The sequence below is a fragment of the Drosophila miranda genome, chromosome 3, assembly GCF_003369915.1.
Source record: "Drosophila miranda strain MSH22 chromosome 3, D.miranda_PacBio2.1, whole genome shotgun sequence".
Taxonomy (NCBI): Eukaryota; Metazoa; Arthropoda; class Insecta; order Diptera; family Drosophilidae; genus Drosophila; species Drosophila miranda.
In genome coordinates this window covers 19105665-19126009 of record NC_046676.1, presented here as the reverse complement: position 1 = coordinate 19126009, position 20345 = coordinate 19105665, and the positions used below count along the sequence as shown (strand labels likewise).

At 51.3% G+C, this 20345-nt stretch overlaps 4 protein-coding genes across 10 annotated transcripts in view; 3 read left to right on the top strand and 1 right to left on the bottom strand.

The window, feature by feature from the left end:
• Positions 1-20345, top strand: part of LOC108159826 (serine-rich adhesin for platelets) — a 58592-nt gene that overhangs the window by 23445 nt on the left and 14802 nt on the right. For 3 of the 4 annotated variants that reach the window (XM_017293401.2, XM_033391286.1, XM_017293399.2), the window contains 2 exons: positions 3788-3833; positions 18372-18495. In XM_017293401.2, the coding sequence (XP_017148890.1) occupies positions 3831-3833; positions 18372-18495 (127 nt within the window). In that variant the 5' untranslated portion in view covers positions 3788-3830. Of the gene's footprint in view, positions 1-3787; positions 3834-16728; positions 17262-18371; positions 18496-20345 lie in introns of those variants that run through there. The other variant, XM_017293400.2, reaches the window with a different exon arrangement.
• Positions 2233-3607, top strand: LOC117185810. 2 transcript variants are annotated; one of them, XM_033391289.1, is made up of 3 exons: positions 2233-2781; positions 2844-3120; positions 3225-3607. In XM_033391289.1, exons 1-3 carry the CDS (start codon positions 2727-2729, stop codon positions 3373-3375), a joined length of 483 nt encoding a protein of 160 aa, XP_033247180.1. In that variant the 5' UTR covers positions 2233-2726; the 3' UTR covers positions 3376-3607. The 2 variants fall into 2 exon arrangements, with proteins under 2 accessions (XP_033247180.1, XP_033247179.1); XM_033391288.1 differs by having other exon boundaries at positions 2234-2781; positions 2844-3157; positions 3225-3602.
• On the top strand, positions 8317-9476 carry LOC108159830. Of its 3 annotated transcripts, none has more exons than XM_033391290.1 (3): positions 8320-9094; positions 9158-9260; positions 9329-9450. In XM_033391290.1, the coding sequence occupies exons 1-3, from the start codon at positions 8846-8848 to the stop codon at positions 9346-9348; spliced, it is 372 nt and encodes a 123-aa protein (XP_033247181.1). In that variant the 5' UTR covers positions 8320-8845; the 3' UTR covers positions 9349-9450. The 3 variants fall into 3 exon arrangements, with proteins under 3 accessions (XP_017148897.1, XP_033247181.1, XP_017148898.1); XM_017293409.2 differs by having other exon boundaries at positions 8322-9094; positions 9319-9463; XM_017293408.2 differs by having other exon boundaries at positions 8317-9094; positions 9158-9476.
• On the bottom strand, positions 14428-16152 carry LOC108157937. The gene has a single exon (XM_017290081.1). It carries the CDS (start codon positions 16150-16152, stop codon positions 14428-14430), a length of 1725 nt encoding a protein of 574 aa, XP_017145570.1.

The window sequence follows — 20345 nt, the reverse complement described above, 5'->3', positions numbered from 1 at the left end:
CCCGCCGTTTTTTGGGGGGGGGGTCTTAAAGGGGCCTAAGGGTGAATGGGAAACTTTTCAATGCCAATACGCGTTCATTTAGTAACCACTTAATGGGCTCCAGGTAGCGTGGGCAGCCCCTTGGGGCGATGTACTCGATTGCGGTTTGATTGGGGCGCCACCGAGACTGCATTGATACCCTAAACCTGCAACATCTGTGGGAAATCGTTGTACCCTTTGGCGAGGGTATGGCGCAGACGTGTTCGGACATGTCTTGAGCTCAGAGAGCGGCCAGGCGGAGAGCGGAGAGTGGGGAGTGGGGAGATTGCCAGAGTGGTGGAGGGTGGAGAGCGGAGATTGCCAGAGTGGTGGAGGGTGGAGAGCGGAGATTGCCTGAATGCTGGAGGGGGGAGGGTGGGGTTGACTGCCTGAGTGGTGGAGGGGGAGATTCCAGCTTGATTGCCAGAGTGCCGGAGTGGATGAGCGGGGGGGGCGAGCGGGGGGGATGGCCACAGACACCCCCGCTCCTTGGCATTGAATTGCATCGACATTTGCTAACTGTAAAGTGGAGATCTCTCTCTCTCTCTCTCTCTCTCGCTTCCCCCCTCAGCACTGGCTTGGCCACTATCCCAGGCATTTACTCTCCGTCTCCCCCCCGCCCCCACATTCACATGTGTTGTTGTTGTTGTTGTTGTTTCTGTGGCTGTCGGCGGGCTTTTAGCACTTTATTAAATGACAATTCGACGAGATAATACGAGATGATGATGATGTTGCCGCCGCTGCTGGGGTTTGATGAGGGGAAATCGCTGAAATTTGGCCATGGTAAAGTGGGGAGGGCGGGTTATGACCTCTAAGCAACCCCAAAGCCAGGTTCCAGGCATCAAACCGCATAAACTATGGGATAAATCAAGTCCAGAGCTGGGCAAGACACCGAAACGGGATTGAAAATATCATTACATTCCCGATTAAAAATAGAAATCACCTTCACACGGCATGCCACTCGCGGTCGACGGTGGTCGTCGGTACGGCTGTGGGTACGGCGCATTTTCCATTCGTTTCGATCTTCGGATCGCTGAAGCCTCTAGTGTTTGTTGTTTGCCCAAAGCCGGGTACGTGTGGGCCTCGTGATCGCGACTCCAGATTTATATTTAGAGAACTGTGTCAGAATCCTCCCCGTCACTCCCCGTCAAGAAGGGTCGAAAGATCAAGCACCGAAAGCTTCATTGAATTTCGCAGAATTTCCGCCGCATTGCGGTTTTTCGGTGGCCGGATTTGATTGCTCTCCTGGCCTTTTCGAAACTGGGTTACCTTCCAAGCTTTCAACGCTTTGACATTTGCCGCCCCCAGGAATGGGGCTCTTCTGGCGCCGTTGTCCTTGTGTGGCGTGTGGCGTTCTGACAATCAAGAAATTCCTGCCTATCACATACATTTTTTATCGCAAATATCACAACTTCATCAGCAATCAATGCGGCCAGCAGCCACAGCAGCCGTGGCAGCCGTGGCAGCCACTTGAGGCTGGCCGGCAGACAATTAGCCATAAAATTAGCTGCAAGTTGGCTCACAGGAATGCGACGGCGAACGGCAATGGCAACGTTGAACGTCGAACGGTGGACAGTGGCAAATTGAAAACAATTTTAGTTATTTGCATATAAATGCAACTTGAGACGGCAGGCGGCAGGCAGCACAATCCACAGCTGCCGCGGGGCGGGGAAAACTTCAGTCTAAGGGATCCCCAGAGACAGGAATGGAGACTAGTCAGGGCCTAAACAGATAAAGATATAAATATGGTGGGGAAATATGGTCGGAGGGCCACAAGGGGGTGCACGTGTGCCATAAATGTGGCCACACTTGTGTTGTTCCAACGGGTATTTCCAACGGAGTTCAAACGACATTTCACGCCTAATTTCATTTGACAACAACAACGGCCAACAGCAGCCGCAAAAAGTGACGAATTTCGAGAGGGTATTAGGCCTTGGGCTGGAGGTTGGCAGGGCTTGAAGTAAGCCAAAGGAACAGCAGATCTGGAAGGGTATCTATGGCATCGGTGTAGCGGGGATAGTTTTCCTTTCTGGCCAGCCTGTGGGGGGGTTGGGGTGGGGGGCTGTGCTGCTGTGTTAATTTGAGACATAATTGCAAAGTCGGAAGGATGGGGTGGTGGGGTTGGTGGGGGGGGGGCGTGGCAGCTGCTGCCGCCGACTGGTTATGACAGCCGCTGCCGGCAGAGGCATTTGAATAATTTGCAATTAAACGTTCCACGCGGCTCAGCAATTAAGCGAGTGGCAAGAAGAGACTAGAGCGAGCTGGAGGGGCGTGCGAGGGGGGGCCCCACGACGTATGCGTAATATTTGCTTGGCATTCGGGCTGGATGTCCATCAGCTGTCCGCAAGGCTGCTGAAAGTTGATGCCCCCCCATTATGAGGCACAGCAGCCGGAGGACCGGTCAAAAGCAACACCCAACTGTGTTTCCAATTAAACGCCGCTTAGCGGTGCACATGTGGCATGCAACAACTTTCAGTGCTGGCCGCCGCCGGTTGCAACTGAACTTGACTCTTTATGCGGCAGACAGCTGTGCGCCTCGAACAAAGTGTGGATACGGCTGGGCAGCTGATTGATTGATTGATTGATTGATTGATTCACTCATTAGAAGTCCATTCGTGCCTCACTAATGAGTGCAAAACCAAAAGCCAGTTGGCCCGGCGACCAATCAGTGACCAATCAGTGACCAATCAGCGGTCAAACAGTATGTAATGCTCCTCCTGTGCCTGCTTCTGCTCCATGAGGCGCCTCTGGCCAGTCCTAACAGTAAGTAAATCCTTGGGAAAACTGTCACTGGCTCTTGCTGAACGAAGATTCCCCTTTCGAAGAGGAGCATCTGCAGAGCACTTTCACCAACGTCAGCGTGGAGTACAGCCCGGAGTTCTGTGGCAGCATCAGGGGCTGGCTGACGCCGCAGGGCAACCTCAATCTGGACATTCATTTGAACCGCACGCTGCGGCAGGGGCTGCGCACCGCCATCACCCTGCAGCAGAGGGTGGGCGGCGGCTACCAGACGCTCTTCAGCTACGACTTGGACACCTGCCGCACCCTCGGGGAGCTGCTGCAGTCGAGCCTCATGAAAGTGTGGCTCCGCAATGTCTTCAGGTACGGCCACCTTGCCACCCGCTGTCCCATCCAGCCCGTACGTACGCCTGCCTCTTTTGCTTGGTGAAAAATCGATGCCAAAGCAGCGTTTTCTCCGCCCGCAGGCCCTCTACGATCTGCGCGACTTCCAGCTGGAGAACCAAAGCATTCCTGGCTATCTGCGATCCGGCCTCTTTCGCCTCAACGACACCAACTACTATCGCCGGCCCAGGGGCGGGCGGCGTCGTCTGGTGGCCACTTTCACGCTGGACATAAAGTTCTATTAATGCAAGGGGTCCAAGGTCGGCTCCGAGCGATGTCCCCCCCTTTCGGCCCCCTTTTTGGCTGCACTTTCGCCTCAAGGTCGGCCACAAGTCTTGAACTAATTGCATAATAAATTCCAGCAAATTTATGGCGTGTTTCAGCTCTCTCTCTCTCCTGTCGCAAAAAGTTGATTTATCTGCGCCTCAGGTGTGCCCTGTGCTCCACATACTCCGAATACTGTCATAATTGGGGCGGCAGTGGGTGCTCCTGGGTGGGTGGCCACTGAATGGGGGGGTTTGGGGCCTTTGGAATATTTAAGATTTAAGAGCCCGAAGGAGAGTTGAAAGAGTCTTTCTTTGTTTCCTTCCAACATTTGATGTCTTGAATGTTCTTTAATCTGTTATCCTTTTTATTCCTTTTGCAGGTTACCACAGCTTACGGTCTATGCCAAGATTATTTACCTCCTGATGGTAAGTGTTTTTTGCCCCTCCCCACCCCATAGCTCACAGATCTTGGGGGGCGGCCTCCAAGGGGAATTCCGCGACTCAGACGAGAGTCATTTCCTCCATCCTTGACCGCCGCCGGCCGTGACTGCCGCCTGAGTTCATTCATTCGCGGCCCCTGCGGATGCTTTGATATTTAGAAATCAAATATTTGCATGCCTCATGAGCGCCGCCCTTCAGGGGCGCCGCGAAGCGATAACACGGCTGCCCCGCCCTCGAAGCGGAACTATCTGGGAAGAAGGGGAAATGCCCTAAAAATCAGAGGAGTCGCTATCAATCAGCGATTGATTGGGTAAACATTGGGCCGCGAAAAGAAACTCCGGGCAACTACAATGGAAATGTCGAGTAAATAAATATACGAAAAATGCCAAACGACAAGCGATCGCTAATTAAATTATACTGTTTTTTTCCCAGCCACCTCTGCACCCCCCTCGCCCCACCGTGCACGCTCTTTTTCTCATTTATTTGGCAATTCAATTTCGAAGTATTACCCCCCAACCCCCCACCTCCCAGGGAACGGGGGGCCTCCGTGTGTCGTCTGAAATAACTGAAATTTTTGAAATTCCTCGTCGCCTTCCATGGAATTTCCCCCGAGAGCATTCACGAGTAATGACTGCGCGCATCATTTATTCACTTGTTTGTTCTAAAATGAACGTATTTTTTTGGCATGCGTTGGCACTCCCGTCGAAGCGGAGGTTGTGGCTGGAGATTGGAGACCGAAGGGGGCTTGGGGCTTGGGGCTTGGAGGCTGCCGCCTCTCAAGTGTATGCCTCATGCCCCTAGGCATGTACCGAACCTCTTAAACAACAAATTTGTGATCACTCGACTATGCAAATTCTGAGACGGCAGTAATTATTTTTGGCAAGAATTCCACTCGATTCCACTCAATATTTTCAAAGATTTCCAAATGTATAAAAATTTGAATAAATTTTAGAGACGGTAGCACAGGGCGTATGGTTGATATTTTGCAGGCGGAGAGGATTTTTCCCCCACTTTTCGCCTTCAAATTTCTTTTATTCCATGGGAGGCTGGCTGTGGGCAGTTTTTTATGGTTATAAAACAATTCTTACGTGATGCGGATGTTTCAACTTTAGTTTTAGTTCTTGATTCGCAGATAAATCACAGTTTTATGGCCTCTCGATGGAGCCTTGGCCTCTGAACTGCCGCTGACTCGACAGAATGGATTGGACTGCCTGTAGGCCTTGGGGTAGAGGCCTCCTTTATAGCCTGGCGGGTGGTTGGATGGTTGGGCCGAATTTTAATATATCTAATGCACAGGTGGAACACCAAGGGGTTAATGTTTACACGGGGATTCGGGGAGCGTGTGCCGAGCAAATGAATGGGCAATCAAGGGCCAAATTAGCGGCGCTTTTTATGGTGGCTTAGTGCAGGGGGCTTTTGATAGCGTTTGATTGGCGCCAGGCGATGGAACACCCGATATTTAGCAGTAGAACGCAAAAAAAAAAAGAAAACCTCGAGTGCAAAGAATCGATGACGAAACACCTTTCGCCATGGAATGACTGTGGACTTTAATTCCCGAATTAGCCGCAAGTTCTGCGGCACTCTCCGTAATTATCTATCTTATCACCGGGCGATGTCTTTACTGGCACTGGCACTGGCACTGGCATTTCCCCAAGGCTGTCAGACGACGTCTCTTTGCGCCTGAGAGTATCATCGTTTCATCAATGAAATCCAAACACGCAAACAGATAACACGGGGATTTCACTTTCCACTATCTTTCTCCCGAATTTCCTACATTTCTGAAGCAAACTTTGAGCGCAACTGAATTTCGTTTCCAGCACAACTCCGGGTTTTATACCCAGATGGCGGTTGCGAGATAGGACCTGATTTATGTTGGTCTAATTAAATGGAAATTAAGGTTTTTCCTTGGCGTATACCAGAAGGATCGTGGAGCCCAGTTGGTGCCTCAATCAATGGTCTGGTGCCCGAGTGTTTGTGCACTCGATTCTAGACCCAATTCCAGGGCTCTGGTGCCTGCTTTATGGCGCTTATCGTGAAATTATTTCAAAACGTTAATTGAATTGTCAATAGATGTGCGGGGAGGCAGCAACAGAGCAGAGCCTCGGGGGTACCAAGAATTACCCCCATAAATACCCAGAGCTATGTATATGTAAGTTTGATAAGAAACCAAGTTTTTGGCAGGGATTCTGTTCCGCCCTAGACCTACAGTGATTCCAAAACTTCGCTTCGTTTCGATTTTTAATGCTTTCTGCGCAATAATCTTTGTTTAGGGTCAACAGCGGAAAGTTTCTGTCGCGTTTTGGAAACGTGCTCGGCGATAGAAACGTGTTTCTTGCAATCACTCAGACAAGCTTTGTAGCAGATAAAGAGCCGAAAAACAATTTCCTTTTCGAGCACTAAAAGATAGTTCTCGAACGGGAGTCCAATCCAAACCAGGCGGGGGATTGGTGACCCCGACAAGCCCGAAACGTTTCGGGTAGGCAGTTGTCCGTCTTATCGCTGGCAGTCCCTTCGAATCTGGCTATGGTTTCTATAGAAAACCCTTTGATTTATGCTGCTGTCCGTCCTAGCTTCTAGCTCCTATTTGGCCGCCTTAAGAGGCTTCTCTCCGGCGTGCTGTTGACTTGGCTAATGTCTGGGCAAATAAGGCAATTTTCTTGGTCTTTCGAGTTCCATAGGATGCCTGTTTACAACCTTCGCTGTGCATATTTATGACAGCTGTAAAAACAAAGCCTTTGCCATAGCCTTTATCGATGGGGTGAGACAGAAAACCCCCCCAGGACTAAGAGCTTATCTCGGTGGCTCTTTCTCTGTAAAAACTGGAAAATAAATTAAAGAAAATTCATTTGCCAGCGCGCGCAGATGTTTCGGCAAACCATTCGAACGGCAACGTACCGGGGCGAATGGCTTTTAAATATTCTAAATAACAAATTGGCTTGGCAAATGTTTTCCCCTTTTGGTTTATGTAAATATTATGACCGCATGCGGGGCACTGGCACTGAGTGGCAGGCCACTTGCTCGTAATAAATGCTGGACAAACATTAGATTTATCAATTGTTTCGTTTCGGCCAAATGTCAGCTTGGAATGTTATCATTTTGCTGGCCAAAAAGCTTCGCTTCAGCACCCACCCACAGCAGAAGGCAGACGAAGCCCCACTCCTAATCTTATCGGGCTCGTACGTCGCTGATGGCTGCTCTTATTGATTAATATATAAAGATATCGATACGGACAACCCAATTGTGGCTGGTTGGGTATCCAAAGGGGAAGAAGGCCAACCCCCGCCCCCCCCCCCCCCCGCGCTTTGTGGCACCTGGCGCTAGGCGCTGACATTTAGAGGAAACAGTTATTTTTCATATATTATTTGTTATTTGTTATAATGGTAGATACGACGATTGTTATTGCCTGCCCGACTGCCCGCCCGCCTGCCCGTCGTATCTGACACGCATTTCTCTCTCTTCGATAGAAGGCCCGCCATTGAATGACAGTCCGAGCATTGCACTGAGCGAAATTCCACACATTTGCGCACTTAGATAAGCCCCCCTTCCCCCCGATTTGGGCTGCCGCATCCCTTGCGTCAACGGCAGATGGATGACCCACATAGGAAATGCTTTGTCTAACTTTCAAAAGCCCCACAGGAATCTAGAGACTCATTTTTTTGGGAGCACCACGCTCCACGCTCCCCACTCCTCCCTCCCCGCTCCACCCTCCCCACTCCACTCTCCCTTTCTCGTTGCTGCCTTTTTATCAGAAACCAAACTTCCGCTCAGTGTAGAAGCCCAGGCAGGCGGTCTCTCTTTGTGTGATTGTGGATTGTGTTGACAAAACCAGAGACGGAGTTTATGATGATGATTTCTGCCATATGCCATATGCCATATGCCATATCCATTCCCTCAGATAGATACACGGTGCGCCATGATTTGGATGTTTCGACGGAAGACTGCTATAAAAGCCCCAACAATGAGGCCCTGCTTCATGTCTTACGACTATTGTTGTTTATTTCCTGTAACACGCAAGAGCCAGAGACCAGAGACCAGAGACCAGCGTTGTCTCTAGTGCAAACAGAATATATATATTGTATATTGCACGCGGCGTTTGTTTCATGTGTGTGTGCCGAGGGGGGGGAGGGGGACCTATTGCAAAACGCATTTTGTTTTATCTGCAGCAGGCCCCAAAGGGGGCCACGCGATGTGGCAACCTGTGTGTCGAAAGCAAAGAACCAAAAGCACCAAAAGCACCATCTAAAAGACTTTTCTTTAGGGGAAATTTCCCACCTCGAATTGGGCCTAAAGGCCTAAAGCCCTGGTAGAGCCCAAGGCCCGGGCTCCAGGGTAACCGCGAGTGCCATCATCGATAGTCGTTTGGCTGGCACGAGAATCAAATCAATTAGCTCCGCTTGTCAAGTAATTTGTTGTATTTTGGATTAACACACACCCAAAAAAGCGAACATTTCGCGATAAACGCTGAACGCTGCCACACGCCAACAACAGGTGCGCCGCGGGCGCAACTGTACCTCGTCTAACTCTCTCAGCCATCAGCAGGAGGGCGTCTTGAGCAATATACCACCTGTTTGGGGTCAGGCAGGAGTGCCCTTCGATGACCGTCAGAGAGCCGCCTAAGACTCGGATCGTGGGAGTCGATTGATTGAACTTTGGCCGAGACTCCAAAGGGCACTCACGCGGCCGGCACTGAGTGTTTCAGCGGCTCAACACTCGACAGACTTTGGCCAAATATTTCAGCCATGACTCGTGACACTCGAGTGGCCCTGCCCGGCCGGCTGCTATCAGCGGGCGGGTATCTGCGGCGCTTCCGTGTCAGTGAATTGATCAAGAGAGCGGCACCGAACGCTACTCGTTGGAATTCCTGGAAATCAAACCAAAGATAGCCACACCCCCACCCAAACCAGCTGGGATTATGGCCAGAACTTGCCACAGAAAAGTGTGCATCTCAAAAGGCGTCAAAGTTGTTTGTACGAATCGATCCAGATATATTGTAAGCCATGCGTTTGGCCAAGTGCTTGTGTTTCATACCCCTTCGAGTGGGCGTGATCCTGACGGGCTGTCTGTTCGGCGCCACGGACATCATAATCGGCAGCTATGGGCTGTACATGGTGATTCGGAGGGAGTTCCCCGACAACGTGGTGGAGTTCTTTAGGACCATGGACACCCTCACGTGCGTGGCCTGCTTCACGGGCACCTTCTACTTGATGGCCTTCAACGACCTGATGCTGATCTATGGCGCCATCAGGGTGAGTGCCCACACACCACACCCCAAGACCCAATACCCAAGACCCAATCTCTTCTCGATCTAGAAAAAGTCCGGCTACATTGGTCCCTGGCTGATGGTCAACTTTGTGGTTCTCATCTGCACGATGGTCACGGCCCTGGTGAGCGGCATAGCCATCATACGAATCGGTGAGAGGCAGAGCCCCGACTACACGCCCCGAATCGTTACATCCATTCATTGTTTCAGTTGTCCTCAGTTATTGCATGTTCGTCGTGAACTCCTTCTACGATGAGCTCTCGGAGGAGGACGATTGATTGCAGCTGGGAGCTGGGAGCTTTCCTCAATGAAATTATCAGTTCAAAGATTGCGAATAAACTTTACGAAACTTGTTCCTTTTTGGCTTCTTGTCTCCTTGCCCCTCTCCAGCGAAATGCCGCTCAAAAGCACCGCTTGAGACTCATTAAAAATCCATTAAACTGGATAAGCAGATGCCGAAAAAGAGGCAAACAAAATGTGGAGCACTTTGGTGACAGTTCGGGCTGAAGGAGGCCCGAAAGCCGAAAAGTCGAGGGTCGTTGGGCACCGGGGGGCACCGAGCGGGGGTGGGGGGGGCTCTGCCCACTGTGAGTGCATTTCGATGTTGCATATGCAAATAAATCGTCATCCGGATTCCGGAACGGAGTCCAAGCCCTTGAGAAACCCGAACAATGGTTCAGGCTTAAGCGCGCTGATCACGAGTGGCTTTTGGCGATAAACCATGAATAAACGGCACATGAATAAAGTTAATGAATTGCAGATGAATCAATGGAAGAACAAACTTTAAATGAAAGTAAATCAGCTTGTGATTCATCGATTCATAGGCACTTGGAGGAGTATCCATCTATTGATTCCACGAGTGTGTGTGTGTGTGTGTGTGGGTGTGTGGGTGCCATAAACATAAGCCCTGCGTATCTACCAGATAAAGATACACCTTAGAGGCATGCCATAACCCTTCCCCTTCCCGTTGCAGTGGCAGTGGCAGTTCTTGCAGCGGGTTGAATGACACCCCCTCGAGTGTGGGGTGTCCCCCTCTCTAGTGACAAAACATTTATCAGGCAGTCGGGCCATCGATAAGACGGCCCAGAGGCACGCTACAAAGTTGGGATAAAGATATCGGACGGGTTTCGGTTTCACAACTTTGTTTAATGATTGGCATTAAATTCACTTTCCATTTATGATCACGAATGCCGCCTGTCGTGCGTTTTATGCCCTGATTCTGTACCTCCCCAGCCGGTGTCCCCAAACTGGGAGCCAAAGTGTCGACGGCTGCTCTTCTAGCCAGAAACTCGAACTGAATTTATGCACAGCCATTAAAGAAGTGTCCATAAAACTTGGAGCTTAATTAAAACGCCACTGGCCCGTGCCCCGCGTGCCCCCTTGCACCGCGTGCCCCGCGTGCCCCACTTGTTGTGGCGTCGGTCAGTGAGCTTTTCAATTTGGAGCCCGCGAAACCCATATTTACGGCATCCTTTTTCAGCCCAAAAAAACAAAACCCGATATTTAATGAGATTTTGCCAAAAGCAAAACTCATAATTTCCACGCGCAATGAAGCGCAACAAATTGGGGCATTTGCCACAGCCACACCCACTAGAGAGGCATGCCCAAAGTGGAGGAAAATACATAGTTTTAGTGGAAGACTTTTAAGCATTTAATTTTGAAGACTGAAAACAATTTCCAGGAATTCCGACCTTGCCAAAGTCGTCACTCGTCACTATCTGACGGCCGGGGGATTCTCAAATTTACCTCCGTATTCGGTGGGGGGGGGGAGGGAGGGGGCCCGCTGACAACAAAATCTCACTCTCACTTCGCTCTCACTTTTCACTTCACTTCCAAGAGCCCCCAAAGAGAGTGACGCCGCCCGACAGGCCCGAGTCGGGGCCTAAACTGTCTTTGAACGTAGAAATTTATGGCCAACAAATGATGGCAATGTCACTGATAGCGATTCTCGTTTGGAATCATTGAATGATAAAGGAATTCTCCTCGTCTCCCTCTTTTCTAAAACACTGCCTGCCCCTCCCCCCCCCTGGGGGCAGCGATTATAGACCTGTTGTGGTGGCCCGCTTATGCAACGAGCTGTGGCAATTACTTCAGATTTGGCCACACCCATCGAGGCGTAAGTAATGCCGCCACAAAGTATTCGATAGCCGGCGAATGGATGATTAAAATCTGAAATTTTCTGCACATTAAACAGGGGGATACACGAGATACAGTATCTGTGGCTCCGTCTGTGGCATAGTCCGTGGCTGTGGCATATCAGTTTCAACCCAGGAGTGGAGCGGAGCGTCTTGAAGCATGCCCATCCTTGTGGCATAAGGCAACATGATTCCGTTTCCGTTTGCCAGTGCAAAAAAAAACAGGGATAAGCAGAAGCAGAAGTGGCCGCAAGGGTTGCACAGCCCTTTGACAGCTTCCTCTCCTCTCCCCGTCTGTGGATTTCTGTGTCAGTTGCAAGTTGCGCGTCTTTCCGCTTCCGTCTTACGACCCCATAAATCCAGGCAGCAGCTCCACTGGCTGTCGCCAGCTATCCGCCAGCCGCATATTTATTTTCCTTTTAAATGTGTTTCTGTTTTCTGTTTTCTGTTGATTTTATTTCATCGTTTGGCCGGCAGTTCAATGAACGCATTTGCCGGCGCCATTTGCCAGGACTCCACTCCTCCTCCACTGGAAGGTTGTTTGGGAATTTTCAAATATTCCAACATATTACGGGGCGGAAAAAGGAGGCACGCCAACATTTTGGCGCACATTTCCGCTGGAAAATGGCAAACGAAAGGGCAGTTCCCAGCAAGGGCATGGGGGGGGGGGGGGACTGAGAGGCAACATGGTGGCTTCATGTCGCTTGACATGCAACACGCGGGTGGCACACGAAAGGGGGCAACAGAGATTGAATGGCGACCCCCCTTGATGGCGATCCATTATGTTATTACATTTACGGACAATAACCAAATTACAGGTCTCTCTCTCTGCCCCCAAGGTGACTTCCGCTCTATTGATTACATTTGCATTTTGATTAGCAAATGAATCGAGGGGAAAGGTGGGGGGAGGAGAGGTGGGGAGAGCGTAATGCCAGCGTTTGGATTTGCTTTAATCACTTTTATTACTTGTCAAACATGAATCGCCCGACGGCGTTGTGTACACACACCAAAAAAAAAAAAGTCTGTCCCGTGGCAGGGGTACAGGGGGTACAGGGGGGGGGTGGCCTGAGGGGGGGGGATATATTTTGTTGGCTTTGCGGTTTTCTGTTTACAAACGCGCGAAACATTGCACCCTTCCGGCTGCTTGAATCTGAGTAGGAATACATTTCGGGGTCTTGCGGTTACACTTGCCCCCCCCCCCCCTTTCGACCACCACAAGATCCTGCTTGATGCGTGTCCGATAACGGGGGAGCTGTGCACCTGCCTAATATACGATTCGGGAGCAAAGTTCAGACGAGACGCAAAGCGGATGCCACCCGATAGCCGATAACCGATAGCGCCTCCCTCTGTCATGGAATCTTTTTTTTGCAGGAATTCGCATTCCGATTTATTTATGATTTGTTTTGATTTCATGGCATTCAAGTATTTCGAGGGGCCGCCAATCTTTATTGGGTGGCTTCGGACCGTTGCGCTTCGGTGGCCATAAATCTGGGCGTTCAAGGGGACAGCGGAGCTCCTCTACGCGTCATTTTGTGTGGCTTCTATGTGGGTGATAAGCGGAGGAATAATGCTTGGTCATCTGAATGGTCGAAAAAGTCGAGGGACGAGTGTCTGCCGAGAGTGGGGAGGCAGGGAGAAGGCTGGGAACGAACCTCCAACCTGCAGGGCAATTCTGGGACACCCAAATGCCCTTTTCCCTGCACCGCCCGGGGGGGGGGGGGGGGGGGGGGGGGGCCAACAGCTTTAATCGCAATCAGTCATTGTTATTGATTGCCCACACCCTCTCAACCGCTGAGTGGTTGATTGACAGCAAATGCCCGGCGCTTAGGAGTTGGAGCCTCGTTCCGGCGATTTGGTAGCCACTGCCACAAAGTTCAAGTGGGCTCCAAACTGGCGGGGTGGGGGAGGCTGTCAACGCAGCAATCAATACGCAAGACGCAACAAAATGCCAGCGAAAAAAGATGAAATTGTTAAGTTTATTAAGCAGCAAAAGGCCAAAACGGTAAACGGTAAGCGTTTTGCAGTTTTGGGGGCTGGGGGCTGGGAGTCTTGGGGGCCTTGGGGGCCTGGGGCTCCGCCTCGCCTCAAGCCATTAGCCAGACAATAAGCTTGTTTTCTTGTTGTTGGCGGCTGTGGCTGTGGCTGTGGCTGTTGGCCAAAAGACCACCCACGCTGCTGGCCAATTAGTTTGATGAGGCGCAACGGCCAAGAAAATTAATTAGTTTTTTGCGGTACTCCTCGCCAAATGAAGATTGATGCGCGGTGCAGATGCGGCCCGTGACCCTTGAAGGCCCCAAAAAGCTACCTCGAAGATGCGCACTCCCCATAACGAAACAGTTTTTTTGATCACTTGACAACGCGATTCCGCCACAGACTTGAAATATATCATGATTCCTCGATTTCGGTTGGAAATCTAATCGCTGGGCAATCTTTTGGGTGGCGCATTCCTTGGCGACGTCACGGCGATAAGGGCCGTCCTCAACGTTCATCGTTAGATGTGTTTATGGCCTGGTAAGAGGATCGAAATTGGTTACCGCGACAGTTGGCAACAGCAGTCGCTAGAGGGTATTGGTAAGAGGGGAAGAATGAGGCATGAATTAGGCCCTCTGATGAAATTGTGGTCGATTGAACCTTGGACTGAATGTTAGATATGGAAATAATCCCCAGAAATCGCATTCACTTCACTGTCCATCTTTCCCACGTATTAATCATAATTGAACACGACTTTGAGGGTCTTAAACACCGAGCTGTGGAGCTGGTTATCCGATCCCTCGTCAGAGACCAGGCGTAGCGCCATTCGGGCATTCGGCTCCTGGACAAGGGATTACAAGGATTGTTGCCTGAACAAAGGCGGCGAGCCATTGTCTGTGCGAACAATGGGGGCGCAGCACCAAGGGGCAGGAGGCAGAAAGCATCGACTGTCAGTCCTGCTTCCTGTTGTGTGCCATTCAGGGACATTGTCAATCAATGTTCAATCAAATGAGTTGCATTTTCGGCAACTTCCGCCGAGAACGCCACCCACATGACACACTTCTGCACTCGGGGCACTCCCCTCTGCTTCTGGTGCTGCTGCTGCTTCTGGTGCTGCCCCATTAACCAACGGATGCCACATGCGTCCCTTGCTTTGTTGTTGTGACCCTAATCGCCTCACAATTTCGATACACTTTGAGGGGTGGCTACCGCTTTATTGCCCTGCCATTCCCTTAATTGAGACTGCCAGCAATTCGCACAGGAAGCAGATCCCGGCGAGGGCGTGGCCCCCGGCCAGGACCATGGCCGCCATCGCAATGTCCTCGAGGCGCAGCGGCTCGATGCCGTCGTCCTGGGTGGGGAGGAACCTCAGGAAGCCGGCGCGCACCGCCAGCTCGTGGACCTCCCGCACGAGCTTCGCCTGCAGCCCCGTCTCGAAGAGCCGCTGCAGGTGCTCGTTGTACCGGCGCTCCAGCGGCCAGTTCTGGCGGATCACCTGCACGGCCCAGGTGTGGCCGACCGGCTCGAAGAGCTTCTTCATGCGCGGCCTGCGCAGGAACCTCTGCTGGTAGAGATAGAAGTCCATGCGGTCCTCGGAGTCCACGTAGGCGAAGCGGGGGTCCAGGCCGTCGCGCCGTTGCTTGTGCAGGGACTCCTCCGCCAGGAGGAAGCGCTCGCGGAGCTCCTCGGAGCCGCCGTACACGGAGTTGGGCCGGAGGTTGTGCTGCTGCAGCAGGATGCTGACATTGGCGGCCTTGAGGTCCGCCACGGAGTCGATGGGCCGCTGGTAGAGCTTCGTGGTGAGCATCGTCGACAGCTGGGCCACGTACAGGCTGGACAGGACGAAGCCCGTGGCGAAGAGCAGCAGCAGCAGCAGCAGCCGGACGCCTCCCGAGCCGCCCTGCGGCAGTGCGAGGCTGCGGGTCAGCAAACTCTGGACGGCCAGCAGGAGGTACTGCCCCACATCCCAGCGTCCGAAGCGCCACCGATGCAGCAGGGCCCCCAGCAGCGCCACGTAGGCCACACTGAGGCCCGTCCAGAGCCAGACGGGGGGGTCGAAGGGTCGAAAGAAGTAGTGGAACTTCTCGATGGGATTGCCGAAGGGCGCCATGATGGCCACGCGGTTCAGACGCACCGGCTGGCTGGTGGGGTAGCGCAAGGTCATCACGAAGATGCTGCCACAGGCGTCCGCCTCGTTGGACGCCACCAGCTCGAGGCACTCCCGCGTGGAGTAGCGCCGCAGCCCGGCAAAGGGCACCGCCTCGAAGGTGGCATTCAAGTGCGCGGCAAACAGCTTGAAGCTGTTGATGATGCTCCCCTGGTAGCGGCCTCCGGAGGCCACCGACTGCTCCTCGGTGACAAACGAATGCGGTGGATCGTTGGTGACGAGAACCCGCACAGGATAGCCCATCAGGTCTCTGCTGCTTCGCTCGGTGAGGTACTCCTGCAGGGTTGTGCGGGCGATTGTCACCTGGGGAAAGGGTTTCATTGTCCAGAGTCGATCCTCACCGGAGAACAGAAGAACTTGGGCGAATCCCGCGTCCCAATAGGCCTTGAAAAGGTCCCGATAGGTGGTTGTGCTCTGCGGATGCCGGTCCATATCCATGAGCAGGATGTCATTGAACTGCCGATCCTGGAGATACACTTGCAGCACCCTCAAAGCTTCCAGATTGGCAGCCAGATGGGTTTCCAGTGGCGTTACGACGAGCACTGGCGCATCGTGGCGGGTCTTCAGCTGCTCGCTGGTGTTTCCCTGGAGCACTACCCTTGGTGGATGGCTCCGAAGGGGTAATCTCTCCAGGCTCCCCCCCGAGAGGCCATAGTAGATGTGTGTTTTGATGCCCAGCTCGAGGGTGAGCTGGCGGATAAAGGGGCCGCCTGGCTGGGCCGCAGCGACTCCTAGGAGGAGAGTCCACAGAGAAACTTTGAGCAGCGACATGCTGAACGGCTAGAGGACGAGTGAAAGGACAATGGGCTGTCACTAATTCGATTAGGTGTTCTAATTAGTGGGTCAAACTAATTAGAGGATGTGCGGGACCTGTAATTACATGCATACATATATCGATTGGGGGCAGAGGCTACACGGTTTTGGATACCCTGTATACATAGGATGGGCTTCCCTTTAAAATTCAAATTCCAGCCGCTGCATCGAGCCTCTGTTAACCCCCCTGCTAACAGCAGTCATACAACAGCGACCGACAACAGGTTCGTGCGGCAACAGCTGTTGGCTCTGTTAGGTCTGTTAGCTCTGCTGTTGTTGAGGCACCTTTTCTCGCATGCTATAAAAATCGCACTGCAGAGCTGCAGACGGCGGCCAGCAATGGCCGCTACACACACACACTCGCACACACACACACACACACGAAAAGTGAGAGACGAAACTTTTGAAACTGTTGTTGCTGGCTGCTAATGTTGCCTCCGCTGTTGCTGCTGCCACCGCTGCTGCTGCCACCGCTGCTGCTGTTGGCCGTGTGGTAAGGAAGAAAAACACAAAACCAAATATGTCGCACGTTTCGCTTCGGTTTAGTCTCGATAATTCAATCGACGTTCAACGTTGTGTCTGCCCTGTGTGCCCCGCGATTGTGCCGTTACGCGATTACGAATACTCCAACGAATACCCTCAACGCTCCATGCCCAAATACGTGCCGCAGGGTGCAAAAAAAAATAAATAAAAATAATATACAACAATTTTTTTGTCGCAGCGGAAGCGGAAGTACATCGCGTGTGTGTGTGTGCGTGTGTTTGTGTGTGCCTCTGCAATGGATTTCATTTTCATTTGCCGCTGCATTCCCCAGTGAAACCGAAACAGTGGAAATGTGCTCGGGCTAGAGCCGTGTGCCACCGCCATCGCCTCGTATCGGTCAAGTGAAGCGCGATTACATGGGTATTACGACGCCCAATGTCATCCCAATCAATTGATCGCCAAGCAGCCACTCACCTATTGAGGCATTAGTTTACTGCTCCCGTCTGGCAGTAAATGGGTTAAAATTATGTACATTAATCGCCGAATGAATGTCGAATCAGTTAGAGAGACTGCTGTTTTTTATTGTGAGTCCAGAGGGCGAGTCCCTGTCCCTGTCCCTACCCTTACGTACAGCCCCATAAAACAATAGTCAAGGCCCACAGCCTCAATTAGCCAGCCAGGTTGCAAGGCCCTTTGTGGGACCCAAGAAGCTCTGCCGAATCTTATCAAGGCGCACACTCTACAAAGTAATGCTATCGCCCACTTCTTCGTCTTGAATTTATGCTCCGTGTAACCTCGTTTCGAGTGCGGGGCACGCGGGGCACGCGGGGCACGGGGCACGGGGCAAAACGCATTATTTTGTAATTATCGACAGAGTTCTAATAAATAAAACGTCGCCACGCAGGGTTTCTTTTTCTGTATCTTTTGTGGCTTGATGAAATTATGAATGAAGATAAGGTGTGGCACCTATCTGTGGATAGCACACAGATGGATTTTCCCCCGTGAAACTTGAATGAAAATTGAAAACATTTCTTATAGTAAATTTCTTAGTTTTTCCATACATTTCCTACAAAAAGATAACAAAGCACAAATTCTTGAGAATTTGCTGGGAATTAATGGAAGAAATACGATCTGGCAGTGTCTGCCACGCACGTTCTATATATATATATATCGCAAGTAAATCCGGGCTGCCCGATATGATTTACGACCTGACCTGGCACAATAGAATCCCCCCACCAAAAAGGGGGGTGGGGAGGAACAATAAATTCATTAAATCAAATGCCGCGATTATTAATGAATGTAATAATATATCAAAAGAAGACAACGAATCAAACATGATAAATTATCGATTGACAGACGGGTGGGGGGGGGGGGGGGGGGGGGGGGGGGGGGGGGGGAGGAGGGCGACGGCTACCGATGTACGCCGCAGAGAGGGTACAGTGGGCACTCCTCTGAGTGGCAGAGCAAACAACATGTAGGGGGGCGGTGGGGGAGGGGGTATCAAGGTATTTGTCGTGACAAGGTGTAAACATTGCTATGCAATTTAGGTTTCAGTTTTTGTCCCATGTATCTGTTAGATACAATAGATAGTGCGATAGCGGAACCCAATATAAATTGTGGCCACATCGAGAGGGTAACTCTTACTAATGCCACACTCTCTCTCTCTCTCTCTCTTTCTCTCTGTCTACTTCCAGGTGGTGATTTCAGGTGCATTATGTACAGTAGAAGATTACGTAATAATGTCACAGTGTGCACACAACAAAGCCATACACCTAGCTGCGGCAGGAACAGTCTCAGTGACAGACATTTCACAGATACGTAAGTATATAGCAATAAATTTACTACTTAGCCCCCCCCCCCGCCCTCCCTCAAGTGCCACCCAGCCTCCTGCCCCCCCCTTCGGCTTCTGGCTGTATTTTTTTTGTTTACCGAGACACGTCCCGTCTCTCGTCTGCAGGAAATGCCCAACACAATTACTTTCTTTACACCAAAATATTTTAACAATTCTACAGTACATTTTTGTTATTGTTTCCACACACCCTACCCCCCCTCCCCCACACACACCAGCCATGACAAGTGCAATTGTGGGATAGTTTTTCGGCTGTTGAACTATTAATAATATCTCCTCGGCTGTCACTGTCACTGGAATGATAATGAAGCAAAAGGGTTTATGCCGGGAATAAAGAAGTATGGCATGCCACCCAGTGCCTCCGCCTGAACTTCCCTTAACGTTTCTGGAACCCTCTTATCTGCCACCTCTGTGCGTAATTTATGGCACAAAAAAAGAGAAAAAAGAAACATGAATTTGCTACGCTTCGGGGCGACTTTCACTCGGCCAATTAGAGGAGAGCCGGCAGCTGCCGAGCCAAGGACCAAGCACGAGCCAGGCAGCCACCCAGCAGGATAACGGTGCGGCAGGGGAGACAAAGGACGAGCCGGGCCTCGGGGTTCAGCAGAAAATCACCTGAACAACAGGTGCAAAAACATTATTCTTTGTTGCGAGTTCCAGCTGGAAAAAACAAAGCAGCAGAGACACCACTTAAGGCCTAATGTGCGAAAAGTTCTATTGTCGATTTGCACGCCTTATGAGAGAGAGAGAGACCCTGAGGCGAGCTGGGGGGGGGGAGGGATTATCCTCACCGAAAAACTAAGCTGCGGGTTGCGACTGGACATCACTTGTTTGGGTGGGAATTTCCCAGGGGAAATTTATGGCCAGCCCGAACCCGAGTTAGCTGGAAAAAAGGGCTACCCTTTTGCTAATGAATCTTGACATCTCAATCAGTTTTGTGGGAGAGCAAGGGACTAGGAGGGAGGGGAGGGAACTTTCACCACCCCAACAGCAGAAGCAGAAGCAGAAGCAGAAGAAACCACAACATTTTTCCCAGTTTCCACAAACAGAAGCGGGCGGGCAGCACGTCAATAAATCACATGATTTAATTACAGAAGGAGAAAATTGTTGAGGTCGATCGAGGGAGGATTGGGCGGGCTATAGGCTATAGGACTCGGGGGGCCATAAAACATTTTATAGCTCATCATGTGAGGCCATAAATTTGAGAACGCAATCAGCTGCAGGCTCTATCCCTGCCCCTGCCCTCTCGCCAGGGCGTTGCCCAATCAACACCTAAACCTAACCCTAAACCTAAACCCATGGGATGCGAGGCCATTGCTCATGTAACAAGTAACGAAACCGTTAATTTCTTGATCAAATACAAACGAGGGCCCCCCCCGGCCCCCGGCCCCCAGATCGTTGTGGCATCTGTGGGATGTGGAACCACTTCAGGGAGGAGGATCCCTCCAGTTGTGTTTGCCTTGTACTTCATTAAAAATGTTTAGCAGTGCTCGGGCTCGGCATCGTATGTGTATGTCTCTATAAATGAGTGCAATCTCTCTCCCATCAATAAATGCACAGATCACACACGTGTGTAATCCTTTTCCAAATCCCTCAATGACTCGAGCAACGCCGAGTTGCTCTTTCCCAGACGACGAAGAGGTGCTAATAATGTGGGAAATATTTAACACCATCATTACAAACATCATTAAAGTATAAATAGATGTGTTTAACGTGAAAACCCCCCCCCCCCCCCTTCGAGGAAAGGCAGAAAGAGAGAAACCCCCGAAAAATATAATATGGAAAACGGACAGAAAAGTTCGACTTGGAAAGGAAATCA